The following is a 20,908-nucleotide window of genomic DNA, read 5'->3' as shown; positions in this document are numbered from 1 at the left end:
AATTGACTCAGTAATTCCACCTACGGAAAGTTATCTTATAGATATACCTGCACATATACATTAACGTGTATATTCAACAATGCTGACCACAGTACTATCTGTAGAAGCAGAAGATTGGAAACAAACATTTATAAATAAGGGACTAGTTATTGCATACTTCTTTGCCAAATACATTCCACATGAAGGAATACTATGCCCCCATTATGACAAAGTAGACCTATGGGTACAAATAGGGAACAATCTCTAAGATTTATTAAATGAAAAGAGCAAGGTGCAGGACAGAGTTAAAAAATTAAAAGGTGGGAGGTGAGATACACACTTGAGACACATACAGTGGAGTTGTATCACAAATACATTAATGTTTGTAAATTCAACTGTGTAGACTGGGGGAATGATTGTAAAGTAGCCCAATGGCCCACATAAACAGCACTATGCCCGGACTGAGCCCAGGAGGAGCGGCAGGGCCAATCTTTCCTGTGAGGCACCATATAAACATATCGAACAGCTGTAGTATGATGGCAGGATTAAGTGTACTTTTTCTGTTTAAAATTTCCTTTCATCAAATATTAATTAAATCAGTACATATCAATTTTTAAAGTCACTAGGTGTTTTAGATTTCAAAAATCTAGATTACTAGGTAGATTATGAGGACTGATTAGTAAGTCAATGCTTTTACATTGTTATGTACATCCTCACAAAATGATTGGTAAATAGGTTAAAAATGGTAACTTAAGAGACCGATGGGCTATTTAGAAGAATTTCCCCAAAAGAAGAAGTTATATGTTCTTCAAAATATTTACACATTAGAGGATTTTCTCCTCATCTCTTGAACTAACCCACATTTTTAAATTCAAACTTGGTATGTTCTCAATATCTACATTCAACCATCTATTAGAAAGATTTTTTACATTCCACATAAACATGTTTAAAAAAATGGTGAAGACACAAGAACACAGACAGAGCACATGAAATGTGTCTAAACTGCCAAACCAGACGTTCGCCATGGGGATTTCTTTACACAAAACAGACCTTTTCTTTTAATGGCTAATAAGAAAGCTAACTACTTAAATAAAGGATCTTGCTGTTACCTTAGTAAATGAAAGTAGACTTGAATTTTACAACCTGCTTCAACTCTATAAGCTATAAATATCAGGCAAGGTGAGAGTTTTAAATACTTTAAGGTGCTTACTCATTGATGCAAATGGCCTTTTAAAAACTATTTTTGCTGCTTTTTCAAATGTTAACATTTCTGAAATTGTAATGTATCCCCAATTAATGGCATATCTGAGTTTATTTGGCAACATTTTTTCTTTCTTAGTGATGATACAACTTATATAACTTCTATTAGTGGCATCTTAGAATTGAAGTACAGTAATAAATACTTTAAAATATTCTAAATTCGGTCTTTGAGTCTTCAATGTACATGATTCAACATTTCAAGACTATTTTTACAGAAAGAGAGCTAAAGGACTCATTACTGCCCCAAAAGGACTCATTACTCAGCTCTCTTTTACTGAGTACTGCTATTTGGAGGTGAGGAACTGTGGAGAGCTGAGGATCCCCTTTTTCAGTTAGAACCAGCATCAGCACTCCCTCACACCAACAGGCCTTTCCACCTCTGAGTATAATTGCTCACACAATCCCTTTTACACAAGCAGCCTGACCCCAGCCTCCTAACCTCCTCACCGCTGGCCTTGCAGCCCATCCCTCTGATCAGACGTGGACAGATGTTCTCTGGTGGAATCTCTGTAGCCTCTCTCAAGCCCAGCTCACTCATACTGTTCAAAAAAACACCTTGCCCCCTCAACGCAGCTCTCATTAGGAATGTTACTTTCTATGTCTATGAGTGTCTATGGACCAGATCAGGCAAAATGCTACTGACCCAGTTGTCCCTAAACCTTTACGCCAAGCTGAATAATTTATCTAGATACCTGAACTAGATCACATTAATTTTTAAAATACAAGACAAAAATCCATGTAATAAAGTTAACAACATTCCAAAGGCTCTTTAGGATACTGAAAATGTTATTAGGGGGACGTGGAGGAGAACAGAGACACAGAAATGGTAAGGATAAAAAAAGAAAAGTTTTAATAAAAAAGTGTGAAGTCTCAATTCCTAGTTTTCTTTAAGAGCATGACATATATGCATGGGCACCAGATATCCTGAAAATAGTCTGAATGAAGGGGATGATCTCGAGATCACTCCCAGGTCATAAATTCATTTAGGATCTAAGGCGTATTTGTTAAAATTGAAGGCTAATGTAATATTCAACTGCACAGTTAATGATCCAGGGCATTTGTATGAGCAAAATTTTTCATTTTAGTATAAGAGAGTAGATGTGGGAACAGGAACAAATATTCAACAATAACATGGTGATAAGAATTAGGCAAAAGTAATTAAGCATATAAAATAAATTCTAATTAAACTTTTTAAGTGAAGTACTTAGGGCCTTTACACCAAAAAACAATCACTTTCTGAGGTAAATTAAAATGGAAGTGAAAGAGCCATGAAAAATTCTTGATAATTACAACCTCCGCAAAACCCTTATTCAAAGTCCTAGATAAACTACATGAGGCTGAGGCAAATGCGGAGGGAAACAAAGGGATACATGCTGTGCCCGGTCCCCGAGCTGATCTGTCACTGTAGATACACATGCACACACCACTTTTTAAAAATCTAGTTTAACGACCTTACTACTGTACCTTTTAGATACAAGAAATTAAACATGAGAGAAAAATGACTGTACACCATACCAACAAAAAATTTCACTTACAAATCAAATTAGAATTGAAACCTATTTCTTAGATTGCTTCATAAAAATACACCATTACTTTTTTATTGTTGCTTTATTTGTCAAGGGACAAAAGACTTAAGAAAAACAATCAACTGATTGACTCAACTTAATAAGTTAGACTTACATTTTCTGGTTCAACACCAATGTCTTCACAAAATTTCTCCATGCCTTCGGGACCTACAACATCATCAGTACCTGTGGTGAAATGCAATCTTATATAAATTAAATCTAACCATGTGCACTATTACTACTGTGACAGGACTATATTGTCAAAATATTTATTATCCAAGTAAACTAAAATCAAATAACAATTAAGGACTAGAACTCCTTTCTGAAGAAAGAAATCATCAAGTATAAATTGAAAAATATTCTGGCATATCTTTAAAGGATTCTACTCTGCACAATCATTTAAGTCAAATCATTGCCATGTCCCTCAACCTATGGACATATGATAGACATAATTTATGTCTAAAGATAAGGTCACCTGCAAAGTCACTAATAACCCCCTAATTGTCAAAGGTAATAGATGTAGCAGTCCATCTTTATGTTACTGGATTTTTCTGTGATACCTGACCATTTGAAGTTCTCGCTTCACAAAACTTGTCTCCTCCAACGACTTCTGGAAGTGCCCTCTGTCATCTGGTTTTGCCACCTCTCCTCCTTGACTTCTTTATGGGTTGGGTCCTTTGCTTCTCCCAACTTGTAAAATGTGATGTGCAGAGTTCCATCCTTAAACCTCTCCTAATCCGTTCTATACACTCTCCCTAGGAAATTTCAACCATATCTGAGGTTTCAGGTACTACTACCCAGATCTCTTTCTAGCCCACACTTTCCCCCTGACTTTTGGGCTGTCTACATCACCTCCTCTTTAACTAACACAACTAAACTCATCTTCTGCCCCGAACTACTCCTCCTGCATTTCACATTTTCTACTATCACCTCACTGAGCCCATCATCTCTCCATGCCAAGCCTGCTTATCCTCCTGTATTCTGTCTCAACTGGTGGCACCACCAGAAATAGAAACCTAGGAGTCACCCTGGATTCTTCCCTTACCCACTTTCCGCATCCAATCAATATTCAAACTCTTTCCTTCCAAATATGTCTTAATTGGACCTATCCTGCACTGACCTATTCAGGCTCTCTTTCACTGAGGTTACCCCAGCAGTCTCTTCAGGATCACCCTAATTCCACAGCCTTGTCCCCCTCTGACCTTTTTCTAGTCATTATTTTTCTCCTTTTATTTTACATATTTTTCTATGTATTCCCAACTTTCTTAATTTGATTATTAGAGGAAAAGTTATTGCGTCAAATAAAAGTTTACTTAATTTTTAATTTAGTTACTTTTTTGCTACAGTAACATATAAACACGAGACAAAATCTCATTTAAAAGTGAAAGCGAAAAATTAAAATATTTAAAAAGCAAAAGTTTCCCCTCTAATCCCTCCGTACTCTCCAGAGACAACCATTTATTAAAGAATCCCTTTAAGTACCCTTCCCAAACCAAGTTTCTACATACATATTTATTTGCTGTTTCTAAATTTGTCCAGGTAATTCTCTTTGGCTTTCCAGGTATACAATAATTTAATAATTTCATCTCCAACAAATGATCATTTTTGTCTCCTCCTTTTCAATATTTATGCCCCTTCTTTCTTTCTCTTATCTAACAACACTATGTAATAACTTACAAAACAATGGCAAATAAAATTTCTTATCTCATTCTTGATTCAAATGTGAATCCAATTAGCATTTTTATCATTTGATACCTTGCTAGCTTTAGGTTTGAGAGCCCATATACCCACATGCACACATTCATGTATATGTTACACCAAGAAGACATTAATACATTCACTCGAAGATGGCGGCATAGGTTAACGCCGGAGTTTGCTGCAAAAAAGAGAAAGCCTGCCTTCTCCTTTTCCTTATTAATTAGGTGTGTATTCTCCCAGACCTTTCTGTTATGTATTCATGTATGTGCAAATACACAATAAAAGCAGTTTTAAATTTATCTATACACATGGGTTCATGCTATATCTATAAATTCTACATCTTGCTTTTTTCATTAAGTATGTCTGAAAATCTTCCTGTGAGAATACCTCTGCATCTACTTTGTTCTTGTTAGCAGACACATTTTCCATTACTCCACTGAATGTAATGTGTGTAACGTGTGTGTGTGTGTGTGTGTGTGTGTGTGTGTTCATCATTCTACTACTATAAAATACTTAGGCTGTAAGATTAAAGAATAATTATTCTCACAAGGAAATAGCCATCTGTCTTTATTTTGCTAAGAGGTTTTGTTTTTAGGAAAAGATGCCTTTTTGTTATTTACCAATAGGATTCACGGAAGGTGGTTGCATAGAGCTGAAAATAAAAAGTTACTTTCTAATCTCTTTGGCTTCCATTTTGGCTGATTTTATAAAAGCTCTTTCACTGTAACCTATTCTTGAGCCTGGCCAGCCACCTGCATTTCCCGTGCCTGTGCACCAGGCCTGGGAGTCTCCAGGCTGCTCTCCGACTCTTGCTCCCTCCCTCCTGGTTACTGCCTCCCCGCTCTGTCAATACTCATTACAAAGATGATGCTTCTCAGTTTGTCCATTTGTCACACTAGAAAATGAGCACAGTGCTTCTGTTCACTGCACCCCCGAGCCTGGCACATGGCAAGCCCTCAAAGAAAGGTCTGCTGATGTACTCTGTGCAGGAATGTTAATTACCCATGCTCTTCCTTTTTTCCACATTTTACGCAATGCCACTGTCATATTAATTGTATGCATTTTCCCTGTGTGTTTTGAAAGAGCAACAAGTTTTCAACAGTAGGATTTGCAATGGTATGACTTGCCAAAAGTAATTATTTTATCCTAAAAAATCTAAAATACAGCTTGTCAATTAACATTATTAAAAAGCTACCCATAATCCTATTTAAAACAACTTCTTTCATCTCATTAATCTTTCTCATGAACTTATTTAGATCTATCTGTAATCACATTGTTCATTGGGATTATTGTAATATTTATACTGAATTTATCAATTCCCTTGTAGAATTGAACAATCACATTCTAACAAATATGCCACTGACTAACACAAAGTAGGTTAGAAGTGGGGTTTGAGGAAGATGGTTTAAAAAAACCATTGTATCTAAAGTAAGCTATGGAATGCCCAGGTGACAGATACTGGAGATATATTTGGAAGGCAGACATACTGACAATAACCTAGAAAAAAGTGGTCCTCCCACTTACCCTCCCACTTTAAAGTGATTTTGTCCACATCATAGAACGTGCTGGGGTTAACTGGCCAGGCAGGAGCTGAAGAGCAGGGCTCAGGCTGCAGAAGCCATGACAGCAGTCAGCAAGGTGAGGAGTGAAACGGACAGCTCAGCAAAGAACTGAAGGTCCATCCATGTGAAACAACTACATACCAAGGCCCCTGCTGCCCCTCCACTCCTCTCCAGATTAAAGTACAGGAGTCAGCCCAAACCAGCTGGCTGGCTCCTAGTGAAAGTGCACACACCAGGGGTGGTGAAGCCCTCCTCATTCCAGGGAGCTGTGGCCTCACAGACGGGCTCCCACAGACTCACTCTGCAGCACAACCTGTAAGTCATCCTTGAATAATACTGACCTATTGCTTTCACTCATGTAGTTGGGATTTTAAAAGTGAAAAAGATACCACTTGAACTTTTAAGTATTCCCAATTTCAAACCACTTTCCCTACTGATAAGATACAGAAGAAGGAAAGGAGGCAGGTGTAAAAATAGAGCTAGCCACACCCTCAGAAACTCCTTTTGAGAATGGACTACCAGGAACCAACCAACCAGGACCTCAGGGAACCTAAAGAATGTGGCATAAGCTTTATCCCAAATGTCATCTTTCTGGGCCAGAGAAAAGCAAACAAGAAGGAAAATTGTAGACTGCTTGCTCTCTTTTTAAAGAAAACAGAAGTGTGGCTAATACTATGGAAAAATTTATGCTTACTTGTAAAGGAAGACACACAAAAAAATCAAAATAGCTGTGCTATGATGGTGGGATTAAGTGTTCTTTTTATGTTTAAAATATTCTTTTTATAATACATTTCATAACAACAAATTGTGAGCCAAGAAGAAAGCAAAATGATACAAATATCAGAAAATTCTTCATTCATTCAGCATCCATGTACCAAACACCTGGAAAAGTGCCTTTTTTATTTTTTTAAATCCTCACCAGAGGATATTTTTTCCACTGATTTTTACAGAGAGTAGAAGGGAGGGAGGGGGACGAGGAAGGGAAGAGAGAGATGTGAGACACATCGATTGGTTGCCTCCCGAACACAGCCCAACCAGTGCAGGATCAAATCTGCAAAGCCAGGTATGTGCCCTTGACCAGGAATCGAATCCGAGACCCTTTGGTGTGTGGGCTGCCACTCTATCCACTGAGCCCAGGGCTCAAACACTTTTACTAGGAAGACAAATGTCTTCAAGAGATTCATGTTCTTTTGTCATAAATGTGAAAACAGATAAAGTCTAACATTAAGTTAGTTTTTGTACTAGTGTCTATGCCCTGCAAACAAAATCTAGCTGAAACTAGTTCAAGTAATGAAGGCGAATTCACTAGAAAGACATTGGGGTAGCTCACGAAATTCCAATGAACCACAGGAATCAGGATCGCATCCTTTCAAGTCCACACCAGAAGAGAAAGATTCTTCTCTCAGCTTCCTGATAATCCCAGAAAATTTTGCCTGATTGGCCAGGCCTGGATTATCTGTCAGCCCCTGGAACAATTTCTGTGGCCAAAAGGCGCAAGGCTCTTACCAGAAAAGGGGTAGGGCGAGGGAGGGTGGCAAGATCAGGCCAGAGGGGGAATCCTCACTTTGATACCCAGTAAAATGGTATCAGAACTAGTGATGAACAATGCCCTGGAGAAGTACAAGGGCTATTAGGCTAATTAGGGGGCTTTATAGGTACAGAGCATCTTGTTAGATGGAAAAATGGAGAAAAGCACTCCAGACAAAGGGCAGACAGGGAACTAGTTCTTTTATCCCGTAGGCAGCAGGGATTTGTGAGATGGGGCGGGGCAGGGTGGACTGATGACAGGAACGTTGCTTTGAAGAATGCTGGGATAGTAAAGTTGATAGGAAGTTAGAACTAGGAATGAGAAAAAGAACCTCTAGCTCAAACTTGTCTGAAAATTTTTCTTTCTCTCTTTTACACCACACACAGCCACAAAAACAACCAAACCTTAGATTTCAGTATTACACCAGCCAACCAATTATAATAAGTTGCAAAACTGGGACTGAATTTATCACATTTAAATGACAAAACAAACATTTTCTGCCAAAAGATCTTTCAAAATAGAAACACTTAATATAAGAAATTCTGTTGCATTGCATAATGGTTCAAAGCAGCAAAGCTTCTTTTAACTTCAATGTGTAAACCAAATAATCACCCATTACCAGCATTTGAATAGGTTTCCTAGCAATCCAAAGTACTTCTCCCAAGTGCATTTCATCTTTTCAGTTCGCTTCTAGTGTTCTGAGTTCTTTGGCTTAGCTGCTGGCTATAAATAGGACATTTGATGATTTGTTTCAATGATGTTCTCGCCCTCAAACAGGGACACACACACACACACACACACACACCAAATTCGAAAAGTACATATTTCTTAATTTCCCAATCTCCTCTACGGTAGTCCCTACTTTCAGGAGGATCAGTCTAAGATGATATAAGTGATTACTTACCTGCATATTCATAGAACCACTCTAAGCACCTCTTACTTGAAAAAGCTTCTTCTTCAGTCTTTATTCTAGTTGAATCATATTTTCTATACATGCTAGAAATTGAGAAGGCAGTTTTAAGTTAGTTAAAGTAAAGATTCTGAGTTCTTTTTAAGTAGCAGATAGTTTTTATTCACTTAACCAAACCACACATCTATTTAATCAGTATTTCAAGTATATTTTAAATATTTTACTTCCTGAATTTAGAAGCTGAAGCTTTTATAACTACAGTTTTAAACACAGTCCCACCCAATACAAAATTAAATGGTAAATACTTAACAGGTTTTTCTCTGATTAACAAATCATCAGTAAGAACTGAATAGAACAGGTATTTTATAGATCCCCTTCTACCTCACTACTAGAACTACTAAGTACAGAAAGATAGTGAGATACTGCAAGAAATGTCTAACACCATAGACCTTTGATGACCCTACGACTCACTCCTGTCTCACACTAGGTTCTCCTGACTTCTGTGCCTTATGAGTTAGGCTGGGCAAAGAGCACAGTGTAAGAAAGAACCTGTCAATATTAGAGACCTCGAGGGAACATAAGAAAATAAAAAGAAACATCAAACTATGTCCAAGCCTCCAGGAAAAAAAAATAATAAGGTGTATAGTTGATCACACAAAGTCTCTTGAATGGTTTCTTCATTAGGATAACCTTAAAAACTTCAGGAGAAGTTTAGAGAACCCCTGGCTTCTGCCATTCTCTCATCATTCCCTACTATTGTGGAAATAGCCAGCAAAGGCTGAAAAACCGAACCCAAAAGCACAGCAGCCTCCTCCTCCAACCCTGTGACCTTCGGCAAGAAGTTCTTATTTCATAATGACCTGGGGCTAAGGACTGAAATATTCCCTACTTGGGGAGGGGAGAGGAGGCAGTATCTTTACAAATAGTGATTTGGATAGAAAAATTGTGAGTATATACTTTTCTTACCCTTCATTTATATATAAATTGCCTAAATAGGTATATATAAATATTTATGAATATAATTTTCATTTACATAGTATATAAAAATCATATAATTCTTTTTAAATGAGCATTTATTCATGACCCACACATTCACCAGAATATATGTATATACCTCTGATTAGAGATTCTGAGTTTCAATACCAAAAAAGACATGGTTATGGGGTGGGAAGATATTTAAACTGCATACCACCAGTTTTGTTTTCTTCAATAAAAGGTAGCCATAATACCTGGAAACAAAGATGGACACTGTCCAAAGGTTCAAATAGATATGCTCCTGTCCTAGTCCTGAACATTCCTCTCTCAACTCAAAAGTCTTTAATTGGTCAATAGTCTAGAGATCTATATATGACAATGTTTGAATTGCTTAAATATACTCTACATAAAAAAGAGTAATGGAATAACACTCAGCTAATAAAATTTAAAAAAAGATAGATGCTATAACATGGATGAACCTCAAAAAACATTAAGCTAAGTGAAAGAAGCAACACACAAAAGACCAGTTATATAAAATGACTAGAAAAGGCAAATCTGTAGAGCTGTAAAGTAGATTCATGATTGCCTGGGGTAGGGGAATGGAAACGGAGTGAGTGTGAATGGGCATTGAGGATCTAACTGAGGTGATGGAAATCTTCTAAAACTGGTTTTTAGTGATGGTTGCATAACTCTAACAATTTAGTAAAAATCACTGAATTTGTACACTTAAAATGGATGAACATTATAGTATGTAAAAAATGTCATGGAAAAAAAAATAACAAGGATGAAACTCAGATAATGCTATAGCCCCCTCTCCCTTGGGTGGCCATGGCAATGCTGTCAATAAGTCTCCCACACCTTTCTGCAATTCCACCAGCAGTTTTTAAATGGCTTTATCATCCTAAATTTTATTAGGCCGTGATGAAAAAATAAACACCAGCCCTAACCGGTTTGGCTCAGTGGATAGAGCGTCGGCCTGCAGACCAAGGGGTCCCAGGTTTGATTCCGGTCAAGGGCATGTACCTTGGTTGCGGGCATGTCCCCCGTGGGGAGTGTGCAGGAGGCAGCTGACTGATGTTTCTCTCTCATCAATGTTTCTAACTCTCTATCCCTCTCCCTTCCTCTCTGTGAAAAAATCAATAAAATATGTATATATAAAAAAATAAATAAATAAACACCATAGATAGTCCCAAAATGCAATGTGATTATTAGAATTTGGCAATACCTTGATAATCACATTTACACCACTCAGAAGTATAAAGTAACCTGGCTTCTTCTAACTCACTACTAACCTTCTTTTAGATAATATTTTCTACCCATTTGGGATATGAACAGGGACATTATTTTCACATTTTCAGAGTCCATCTCCCTATCCCTCCAACTGAGGTATAGCATATTAAGTATCACAGCAAAAAAGAAACAGAAAAGTCTCATCTAATCTCCTTGATTTATAGATGTGAATTCAGGCCCTTTGGTGAAATGACCTACAGAGCTAGAATAAAGGAAGATGAAAAAAGGCAGAAAGGATTAAAACTGATGTTTGTTCAGTTTTAAAAAAAGAGGAGAAAAATGATACTAAAATAAACAAGTCTAACAGACCTTTGGAGTTACCAAAATTAACAGTTCACTTGTTTGAAAGAGAAGTGGTTGAAAAAAATTATCTACCAAATCTGTTTCTAACAAATCCTCACTCTTCTGAGAATAAACCTCAGGACAGCCAATACTCCCGGCAGGCTCAGAGCAGTCAGTGCAGGCCGCTTTCTGGCCAGTCAGCCCCGGTCCCCTGCAAAGGCAATTACGGGATTCCTGGGGTGGTGTTTAGTGAAACACATACCAATGCTGAGGTCCTCTGCAGGCACACACAGCAAGCCCGTAAAAGGAAAGGAAGTCAACACCAGTTTTGGTGGATCAGTGGATTAAGATCAAACTACAATTTCTAATAAGTCAAATTACCTAATGTGTTTTTTAATAAACCCACGCATAAAATAAGTGACATGAAATAACTACACCTTGAAAGTTTGCCATGCAGAACCAAAACAATGTTCCAGTTGGCATTTGTCCATTTAGAGACCCACATGGATGAGGCAGCATCGTGCTTCTATGACACCAGTGTCATCAATTCTGACCTACTGTCTGTGCCATACCTGTCATGTCTACTTTTCTTGGCAGATAAATCATCTCCAGAGGCAGGTCTTCTCTTTTTCCTTGGCGGCATCACTTTACTGAAGCAGTCCGAAGAACTACAAGACCGCAGGCTTCCTACAAAACAAGGAGTCAAAGGGCACGAGATTAAGGTATGCCAACACTTCCAAAATAATACCCCCGAACTAGAAGTTTTCATGGCTGGTACTGTAAATGGTTTAAATGTTATTTGTAAATGCTATGAGATAGAAAAAAAAACAAACGTTTTTAGTTTCTCTTTGAGAAAATGTTATAGTCACACAAATAAGTTAATATTCCCCCCCCAACCACACCAGAAATAGAAGTTATCACAACTTCAATTTACTCCCCCAAAGCACTAATAATATAAATCATCTAGGCTTTCAGCTCCTCCTGCATGTCAGTGTTCTTTCGAAAGGAACTGCACTGCTATCTCTTGCAAGCACTTCACTCGGCAAGGCCAGGCCAGCCAGTCACTTTGATTCAAAACACACACAGGGGTAGCAGTCTCGACATTCTTAAGCTTCAAGAGGCATCTGGGTTTGGGGTTTAAAAAAAACAGGATTTGGATTTTTGGGGAAGAAGCCTGACATAATCTTGAGCAAAAATTTCCATGTTAATGTTTAGTTCGTTTCTGCCACCTGAAAAAGAATTTGCCCTTTCACTCAGGGTTTTCAGAAGCATACCCTTCACTTTGTAAAACATATTTAAATGTAATAACAGACAATAACAACATGGAACACTTATAAAGACCTTACTGTGAGCCAGGTCCTACTGTTAACACTTACATGTATTAACTCAAACTCTTAACCTCATAACAAGCATATAAAAAAAGAACCATCAATATTGCCAATGCAGATGAGAAAATGAAGGCAGAGAGAGTTAGGTGGGATTCAAACCCTGACAGTCTCGTTTCAGACTGTCTTAAACATTATAAATTATGAGACAATTATAAGATAACTAGAGGCCCGGTATACAAATTCATGCCCGGGTGGTGTCACAATTATAAGATAACTAGAGGCCTGGTACACAAATTCGTGCACGGGTGGGGTCCCTCGGCCTGGCTGGCGACCAGGGCCCAATGGGGCTGGGGGAGGTTGGCTGGGAGGAGGGGCCACAGGAGGTTGGCCGGCAGGGGTAGGGGCTGCGGGAGGTTCAGCTGGCCCAGGGGGCGGGACCACAGGAGGTTTGCTGTGGGAGTGCACTAACCACCAGGGGGCAGCTCCTGTGTTGAGCGTCTGCCCCCTGGTGGTCAGTGCGCATCATAGTGACTGGTCGACAAGTCATTTGGTTGGTCGCTTAGGCCCGTGGTCAGCAAACTGCGGCTCGCGAGCCACATGCGGTTCTTTGAGTGTGGCTCTTCCTAAGCCTTAGGAGTACCCTAATTAAGTTAATAACAATGTACCTACCTATATAGTTTAAGTTGAAAAAATTTGGCTCTCAAAAGAAATTTCAATCGTTGTACTGTTGATATTTGGCTCTGTTGACTAATGAGTTTGCCAACCACTGACTTAGGCTTTTATATATATAAATTAAAATACTCCGTCTTGGCACAAGTGCTAGCAGATATACTATGTCAATAACACTGAATGACAGCAGGGCAGAGGTAATTATCTCTACTTGACAGATGGAAAAACTAAGACTCAGGCATCCAAGTACTTGTCACGGTCTCAGAAGTGCTACGTGTCAATTCTGGACCACAAATCTTACTCATTCCACTGGCCCACTGGTAGAGGCCCTGGGCTCTCAGTGACCCAAGAGGACAAGAGCCAAAAGGTGGTTTGAATGATCCACAGTTAATGAATGAGCTCCCACTCTTCACCTACCTATGTGGCTCGGTCAATCATTGACCTAGTCTGGGTCTCTGGTGTGTCATTTGAAGAATGAGAACTGTGGCCCTAGTTGGTTTGGCTCAGTGGATAGAGCATCAGCCTGCGGACTGAAGGGTTCCGGTTTCAATTCTGGTCAAGGGCATATGCCCGAGTTGCAGGCTCAATCCCCAGTATGGGGCGTATAGGAGGCAGCCGACCCATGATTCTCTCTCATTGTGGATGTTTCTCTCTCTCTCTCCCTCTCCCTTTCTCTCTGAAATCAATACACACACACACACACACACACACACACACACACACACATATATAAAAAAAGAATGAGAACTGTGGTATACATCCATTCAATAGGTTCCAAACATTGTGTGTAGACAGATGGTGGGGATATAAAGAAACATGTTCCAAGTGACATAATGGAGGTATGCCCGTGGCCTCAGGCTGACCTCAGTGCTCAGTGGATCCTCATAACCCTACAATGTAGGAATTTGTTAGCATGCCCATTTTTACAATGAAGAACCCGAACCACAGAGATCAGATGACAGACGGAAAGCATCAGGTGAGGTCAGAGGTCAAACCCCAGCTCTCAGCAGCGAAGCCCAAGGTCTCCGCCACCACTTGCAACCACCTCCACTAACCTGAAGAGCAGAGGCTGAGAGGCAGAGAGAACCAAGGACAGAGCCCTGGGGAGTGTGGAAAGCCAAGGGGTGGGAAAGAAGGTAAAAACCTGAGCAGAGAAAAACCTAGGAGAGGATAATGTCTAGAAGCCATAGGAAAAGAGAGTGGTGAACTGCACACCGAAGTCAGCTCAGGAAGCAGTGAAGGCACCCACTGCACTCAGCAATGAAGTCCAGTAGTAATGGGTTGGTGATGGTGGAGGCTAAATTGCAGTGGGCTGGGGAAGGATGTGAGGTGAGGGAGTAAACTTACTGAATGTGGACAACTCTTTCTATAAAGCTACTCGAAAGGCAGGGAGAGCATGTCAGTAACTAACAGTCACAACCCTGTGGTCAGGACTAGAACCTAAATCCCAGTTTATACTTGGGCTTCCACAATTGTGCGAAGTTACCCGGATAATATGCTTCAAGAAAATACCAGCCAAAAGCACTACTCCGTTATAAAACAAGACTCCAGCCTGAATGGGGTGCCTGCCCAGTGCCAGGTACTGGGCAACACATATGTGTAAGGATCTTGCTTGCATGTACAAAGGTACACCTTGGTTTGCAGGGCCCCGGTTTGGGTCACCGGTGCACACACAGCAGCTGATAAAGTATCTTACTGTAGTAATAATGAGATACATGTACTGAGAGTCCTACATCAAACTCTCAATGTTTGTTGAATATTCCTAAAACATGTGTAAATCAAATTCTGCTAAAAACAAACAAAAAACACAGTACATTTCCAGAGAAATAAAACACTTATGAATAGATTATACACCATAATTTCAGATTTTTTTCCATTTCTCATTAAAACAAGCACTTGACTTTAAGTTTCTTGGCAGGTAGGATGTTTTAAAACATATATTCTAGAATGTTTGCATCTTAAAATAACTCTGTGATGTCTTTTTATAATAAAAATACTTAAATCTAAGTAAACGTTTTACAAATTTGTATTTATTTGTATAGTTAAATTTAGACTTTATTGTCTCAGAACTTGCATCATAATCTACTTCAATTAAACTGTCTTTAAACTTTAAAAAGTTTAGTAAACAAATAAAGAATGCTATGGAATGTTTATCTTCTTTAAAGAATGAGCTACTTTAACCCTTTAAAGTATGTACTTGAGTACAAACAATCTGACATTACAGGCAAAATATTAAAGCTGACATTTCAAATAAAAGCAATTTACTAACAAACTTTAAGAAACCCAGAAATTCATTTGAAATTATCAGAGCTACAAATTTTCATTCTCTGACAATCACCAAGGAAACGCAGTAATAAAAAGATTTTAGGAAGCTACCTTAAAGCTGGTAAGAAATGTTTGGCAGAAACATATGAAAGAAGAAAGCCTTTTTGTAATAATAAAGAACGAGGAAGATGAGAAGAATAATCCCAACTACTAATCCCAAACTATGATTCAGGCTCCTTAATATTACTATCTTGATTGATATTCTGGTCTATTTCTGTATTAGATGAAGAGTGAGTGAAAACCCTCCCAACTCTCCCATCATTAGAAGCTCTTTCTTCATGCTTTCCTATTTATATGATCCTTAGGAAGGCAATATAAATTGTTTATATTTTTCACCCAAAGGTTATAATTTGAGTTCAAGTTTATTTCCTTTTGGTTCAGTGTTCAAAGAGAACAAATAAATTCTTCTATTAACCAACTTTATTTCAAATATATCCGGAACTGAATGAATATAGCCATTCTTTCCACATTAAACAATTAGAAATACTGCCAATTTTTTCCAACAGATCTATCCTAATATTTGGTCCCAGAAAATAATTTTAAAGAGCAACTTGAGTTTACCTGCCTCAATCCTAAGGCCCTTTAGTGTCTACTATCAAGCTTGTTGTTATGATAATGGTTTAACTAAGCATGCTATTCTCAATAAATGCTAAGTAGTTACTCCACTGTCTCTCTTCTTTAAAAAAATCTTTTCACTTGTGGGCCTCAAATAAAAAAAAAGTCCTGTTTAGAATTCATTGCCAGTAAAACACATAAAATTATGTGCCCAATTTCTAGTCATCTCCAAATAAAAGGTCTATAAAATTAGACAATTTTTCTGAATTTCCCAAACAGTATAAATTCATGTTTCAATATAAAAATCTTACTGTTTAATTTTTCATTTTAGTGACTTTGTTGTATCATACAGCCTTTTTCACATAATAACATTTTACATGGCTCATTGTGCCACTTCAATACTTTTTAGATAGCTATTTCAACCTCACTTTTGACTTAACAATGTCACAGATATAGTAATTTGAGTTGATAAACAGATTGCATTTTTAGACACCTTACCAGTACCTAATATTTTATTTCATTTTCTTGAACAGATCGTTGAACTACTTGCTTGCTTAAAACTATTAGTGTCTAAATGAGCAATTTTTATCCCACTATTTAAGGCAAAAAAATCCCTTTCTCTCTAAATAATATTGATTCTGACAGGTATCCTCTTCCTTCATCATTTTTTGTCCTCTCTGGTTTTTTCCCTCATTCCCAGTATTTTGGGCTACTTCTCCAACATTAACTCTGTCTGTCTGACTTTTATTTTTTTGATGGGAGGAAGATTGAAAGCACCAAGGAAAAGTGATAGAAGAGACAGAGCAGGAAGATGGTAGCCTCTTTTGCACTTAGAGTTTGGCTCTTCCACGTACAGTTGTTATAGCTACTGCTCAGACTATTGCTGGGCCAAGAGATTCAAACAGACATTACAGTAATTAACTTTCTCAGATTTCCAAACAGTATAGATTTTATGTTGTTTCTTTTTTAAAGTACAGTCATTATAGGTATGGTAATCACAAGTGATGCTATAACCAGATGGAGAAATGTTAATGAAATTGGCAACTCTAAGAAATTACTAACACTAACTGACATTGACAGGCACTTACGAGGTACCAGGCACTGCAACAGCATGTCATACATCAAACACCAGACATATCCACTATGCCCACTGGGCGAGAGAGGAGGCATGCGGCTAAATACATTGTCCACTTTCATTTTCCTTAATTTTAACTTACTGTTATTAAATTGTCATATTCAAATTAAATATGTAAATGTGAAATTACTATAGTAACCTCACTCACTTTAATCCGAAGTTCAAAGTTAACTATATAATGTACAAGATTCAGAATTTAGAGGTTTTATTACCTTAGCAAAGGGGGGGACAACCTAAAGGCTTTACAAAGACAAAATTCCGTTTTAAAAATCAAAACTACACTAACTCTTAAGTTTAACAATATCCCCAAAGCCTACCAATCTACTGTCCCAAAACAGGAGAGAAGTGTGCTTTTTCTCTTAACTATTAAAACTGGCCCTGAAAATTTTATTTCAGCATTACTGGTCATAACTAAAAGTTGAACACACTTAAATGTGTATCAATAGAAACATATCATGATATATCCATGAATTAGAAAACTATGCATTTATTAAAAAATAAAGCAAAAACTTTATAAATGCGCTATAGTATATCTCCAAGATATACTGAGTGACAAAAAACAAGAGGCACATGCAGATATACACTTGTTATTTGGGGTAAAAAATATCAATATCATCATCATCATCATCACCATCTAGGAAACAAATATAAGAATGTAAAAGTTACCTCTAGAGAGTCAAGTGTGTAGTAATAGTGGGGATGGGAAATGGGGTAATGAAATAGGACAGAAACCTTCATTTTTTTGTTTTAGATCTTTTCGACATTTTTTTTAAAACCATGTGCATACATTGCTTTTCAATTATTAAGAAAACTGCTTTTGACTGTCTTTGAATTGACTTGTATTTATTGAAATAAAGGGACACTCTGGCCTGCCTTCTAGAACACTCCTGGCAGTCTCTGCCCCTTGTCTCACTCCTTCCCGGGAAGGAGGAGTTTGTGATCTCACTGGTGGTCCAGGGATGAGGAACTGACCAGAGGGGCCCAGCCCTTCTGAGCCCCTTTCAGATGGGCTTCCCAACAGAAGTCCAGCCCCTTCCTTCCACTGTCACAGTGGGGTTTAGAGAAGAAACAGAGGGAATGCTGGCCTGTGCTTATCTCGTTGTGGCGGTGATTGATGTAAGACTAGTATAGTAATTCAGGTATATAAATACTGAAAAGCCTCTGCATTTTTGCTGCACAACTAAGCTGTGTTTTCCAACAAACTTGTTACTTCAATCTCCATCTTGCACCTAATTTTCAATTAATTCTGAACCAATTTGGAGGGGAGGATGGGGAGTTCTAAATCCCAACAACATCCAAGATACACTGTTAAATGAAAAAAGAATGATACTGTACTGTATAGTATGTACAGTATGATCTCATTGATGCCAAATAAAAAAACCACTACTATAAAAATATATGCATGTATAAAAATGTCTGAAAGAACAAACATTAAACTGGGGGAAGGTTGGATTGGGAGATGTGAGAGGACTGTCACTTTTTACTTCTAAATTTACCTTTAGGCTATTCAAAATTCACCAACAAGCATATAGTCATATATTATTGTGGTAATTCTCAAAAAATTTTAAATATACTTAATTTGTGCTGGAAGTTTTAGAAACTACAGATCAAGTGCAAGTTCTAAACTCTATGATTATCAACAGTTTAGAGAAGTGGTTTTCAAAGTGTGTTCTCCTGCATCAGCATCTCTGGGAGCCTGTCGGGTATGCAAACTGAGGCCCCACCCCAATCTACAGGATTAGAAACACTAGGGGTGGAACCCAGCAATCTGTTTTAACAAGCCCACCCCGAGTGATTAGAATGCTAACAGGGCTAGAGAATCATTTATAATAGTCAAGTTTCAATTTTCCCATTCATAAATCCTCAGGACCTATACAACACACACATACTCCCTACCTAGCTATCAAATCATTTTATCTCAATTCAACAAACATTTATGGAATACCTTTCAAACTGTATTACTGTAGTGACTTTTTAGTATGAACTAAAATACTTCAGTAGAGAAATGACAACTTGAAACCACTAGGGAGAATCCTCGTCCCCTTTAAAGGGCCGGAAGTAGTCTGTCATAGCCAAGTCCCAGAACAGATTTCCCACTGAGAAGGAACCGTAAATGGCTGCCTCACACAACTGGAAAAATCCTCAACCAAGTAGCAACTTGTTAATGGAATGTATTACCATGTTGAGCATTCCCAGCTAGTATTTCTCCTTTGTAACTTTAAATTAGGAAGGTTATTTAAAATTAAGTAGTATTAGCATTTATAGATACCTGTTTGGTGATCGTCTTGACCAACGTCTTCGGTTAGATTCTGCAAGAAATATGTTCACTATTACCAAGAAATCACACCATCACAACAAGTTTTAAAATTCAATATTTTCATAAATAGCTGATATCTTAATATCCGTAACCTAATTTTTTTTATCAACTACATTTAAAACAACTATTTAAACAGCTGGTAGTTTTGTCATTGAAAGATTGACTTACTAGCTTATTAAGGGTGTGGTAGATCTTATGAATATTTGCCAGTGTTGAGAGATGAGAATTCAGCTGAAAGTCTTTAAAAAAGAAAAAGAGGAAAATTCAGTGTCATTTATTTCCCAAACTGCAAAGACTATAAAAAGAAGAAAGCTCAGATGTAATGATAAACAAATGTTTTGATACAACTGAATCTCCATTAACTTGATACTTATTAAGTAAAATACGACATGCAACTACTGACCTATCTCCTAGAAATAGTCTGACAATAAATTTAAGTTCCCAACCAAATGTTCATGAAATTTTCATGTGAATTGTAAGGTAAAACAAAATACTTCAATAGTGATAAAATCCTACCAGTAATGAACCTAAACTTAATAGAAAAATATCAACAATGTTAGCAAATTAAACAAGTTATAGAAATAGAAGACAGATCTCAAATGAAACGTGTCGGCTTTCTCTTTCCTTTTCTCTTCCCAGAGTTACTAGCAAAACATCAAGCTCCCAACAAGAAAATAATAGAAAAGCATCTCAACTATTCAAGAGTTCTTACAGTATATTTATTTTTTTGGCTCTAATACAACAGAGAAAGCAAAAAAAAAAAAAGGAATCTAAGCCCCTCCCCCTCCTATTAGTGAAACACAGACAAACCAAAGAATTATCCTGCAAACTCTGAGTGTGGTAGGCTGAGCCCTGTGATGGAATCTATGCTTACTTGTACCACAATATTCAATGTGCCACAGAGACAGAAACACAGAAGCAGAAATCACACTCAGAGAAACATAGCCAAAGCAAAGAATGCATCAGCTATTGAATCATCTCCTACAGTTGCAAAATTACACTCTAAGTCAGACATACGAGAAGAATTAAGTTGCTCCATCTTAGAATCCTGCACAATATAAAACTTTCAGTTAAACAGTTAGGCTTTTGAATTTCTAATGTCAAATGACTTTTATAAATTATGCTTGCATACATATTAAGCTATGTAAAAGTGAGTTAGAAGTCTATAAATAATTTCATAAGCATCAACAGATGTATTTTCACAAAATATCAAGATTTACATTAGTTGCTTGTCTTTACTATCATAAAGGTTAGTCTTGAAAGTAACCTTGAAAAAATACTGCAACTCTCCAAATTATGCCATTCTGATAAAAAAGAAAATATATCACCCTTAATATTTGTAACCTAAATTTTTTATCAACCACATTTTACTTGGGACATGTATCGGATGCCAAGAGAAGACTACAATACAAGTTGTCTGTGCAGGGGGACTGGACTCTGGGCAGCTGCTTTGAATCTGGAAAGCAAGCTGATTTTCCTGCCAGTATTTAGAAAGCTTTACTTTCTTTTCTAAATCATGGCAGGAATCCA

General features: G+C 37.6%; 1 protein-coding gene across 3 annotated transcripts in view; it reads right to left on the bottom strand.

Annotated features, from left to right (window-relative positions):
• DCUN1D4 (defective in cullin neddylation 1 domain containing 4) overlaps positions 1–19,913 on the bottom strand; it is a 45,068-nt gene extending 25,155 nt beyond the window's left edge. For 2 of the 3 annotated variants that reach the window (XM_023745481.1, XM_023745482.1), the window contains exons 1-6: positions 19,895–19,913; positions 19,547–19,617; positions 19,331–19,370; positions 11,622–11,736; positions 8,497–8,588; positions 2,920–2,990 (exon numbers count right to left, since the gene is read on the bottom strand). In XM_023745481.1, the coding sequence (XP_023601249.1) occupies positions 2,920–2,990; positions 8,497–8,588; positions 11,622–11,692 (234 nt within the window). In that variant the 5' untranslated portion in view covers positions 11,693–11,736; positions 19,331–19,370; positions 19,547–19,617; positions 19,895–19,913. Of the gene's footprint in view, positions 1–2,919; positions 2,991–3,364; positions 4,605–8,496; positions 8,589–11,621; positions 11,737–19,330; positions 19,371–19,546; positions 19,618–19,894 lie in introns of those variants that run through there. The other variant, XM_023745483.1, reaches the window with a different exon arrangement.
• Positions 19,914–20,908: the final 995 nt, after the last annotated feature.

Source organism: Myotis lucifugus, unplaced genomic scaffold (genome assembly GCF_000147115.1).
Source record: "Myotis lucifugus unplaced genomic scaffold, Myoluc2.0 scaffold_549, whole genome shotgun sequence".
Classification (NCBI taxonomy): Eukaryota; Metazoa; Chordata; class Mammalia; order Chiroptera; family Vespertilionidae; genus Myotis; species Myotis lucifugus.
This window is presented reverse-complemented; position numbering and strand designations above follow the sequence as displayed.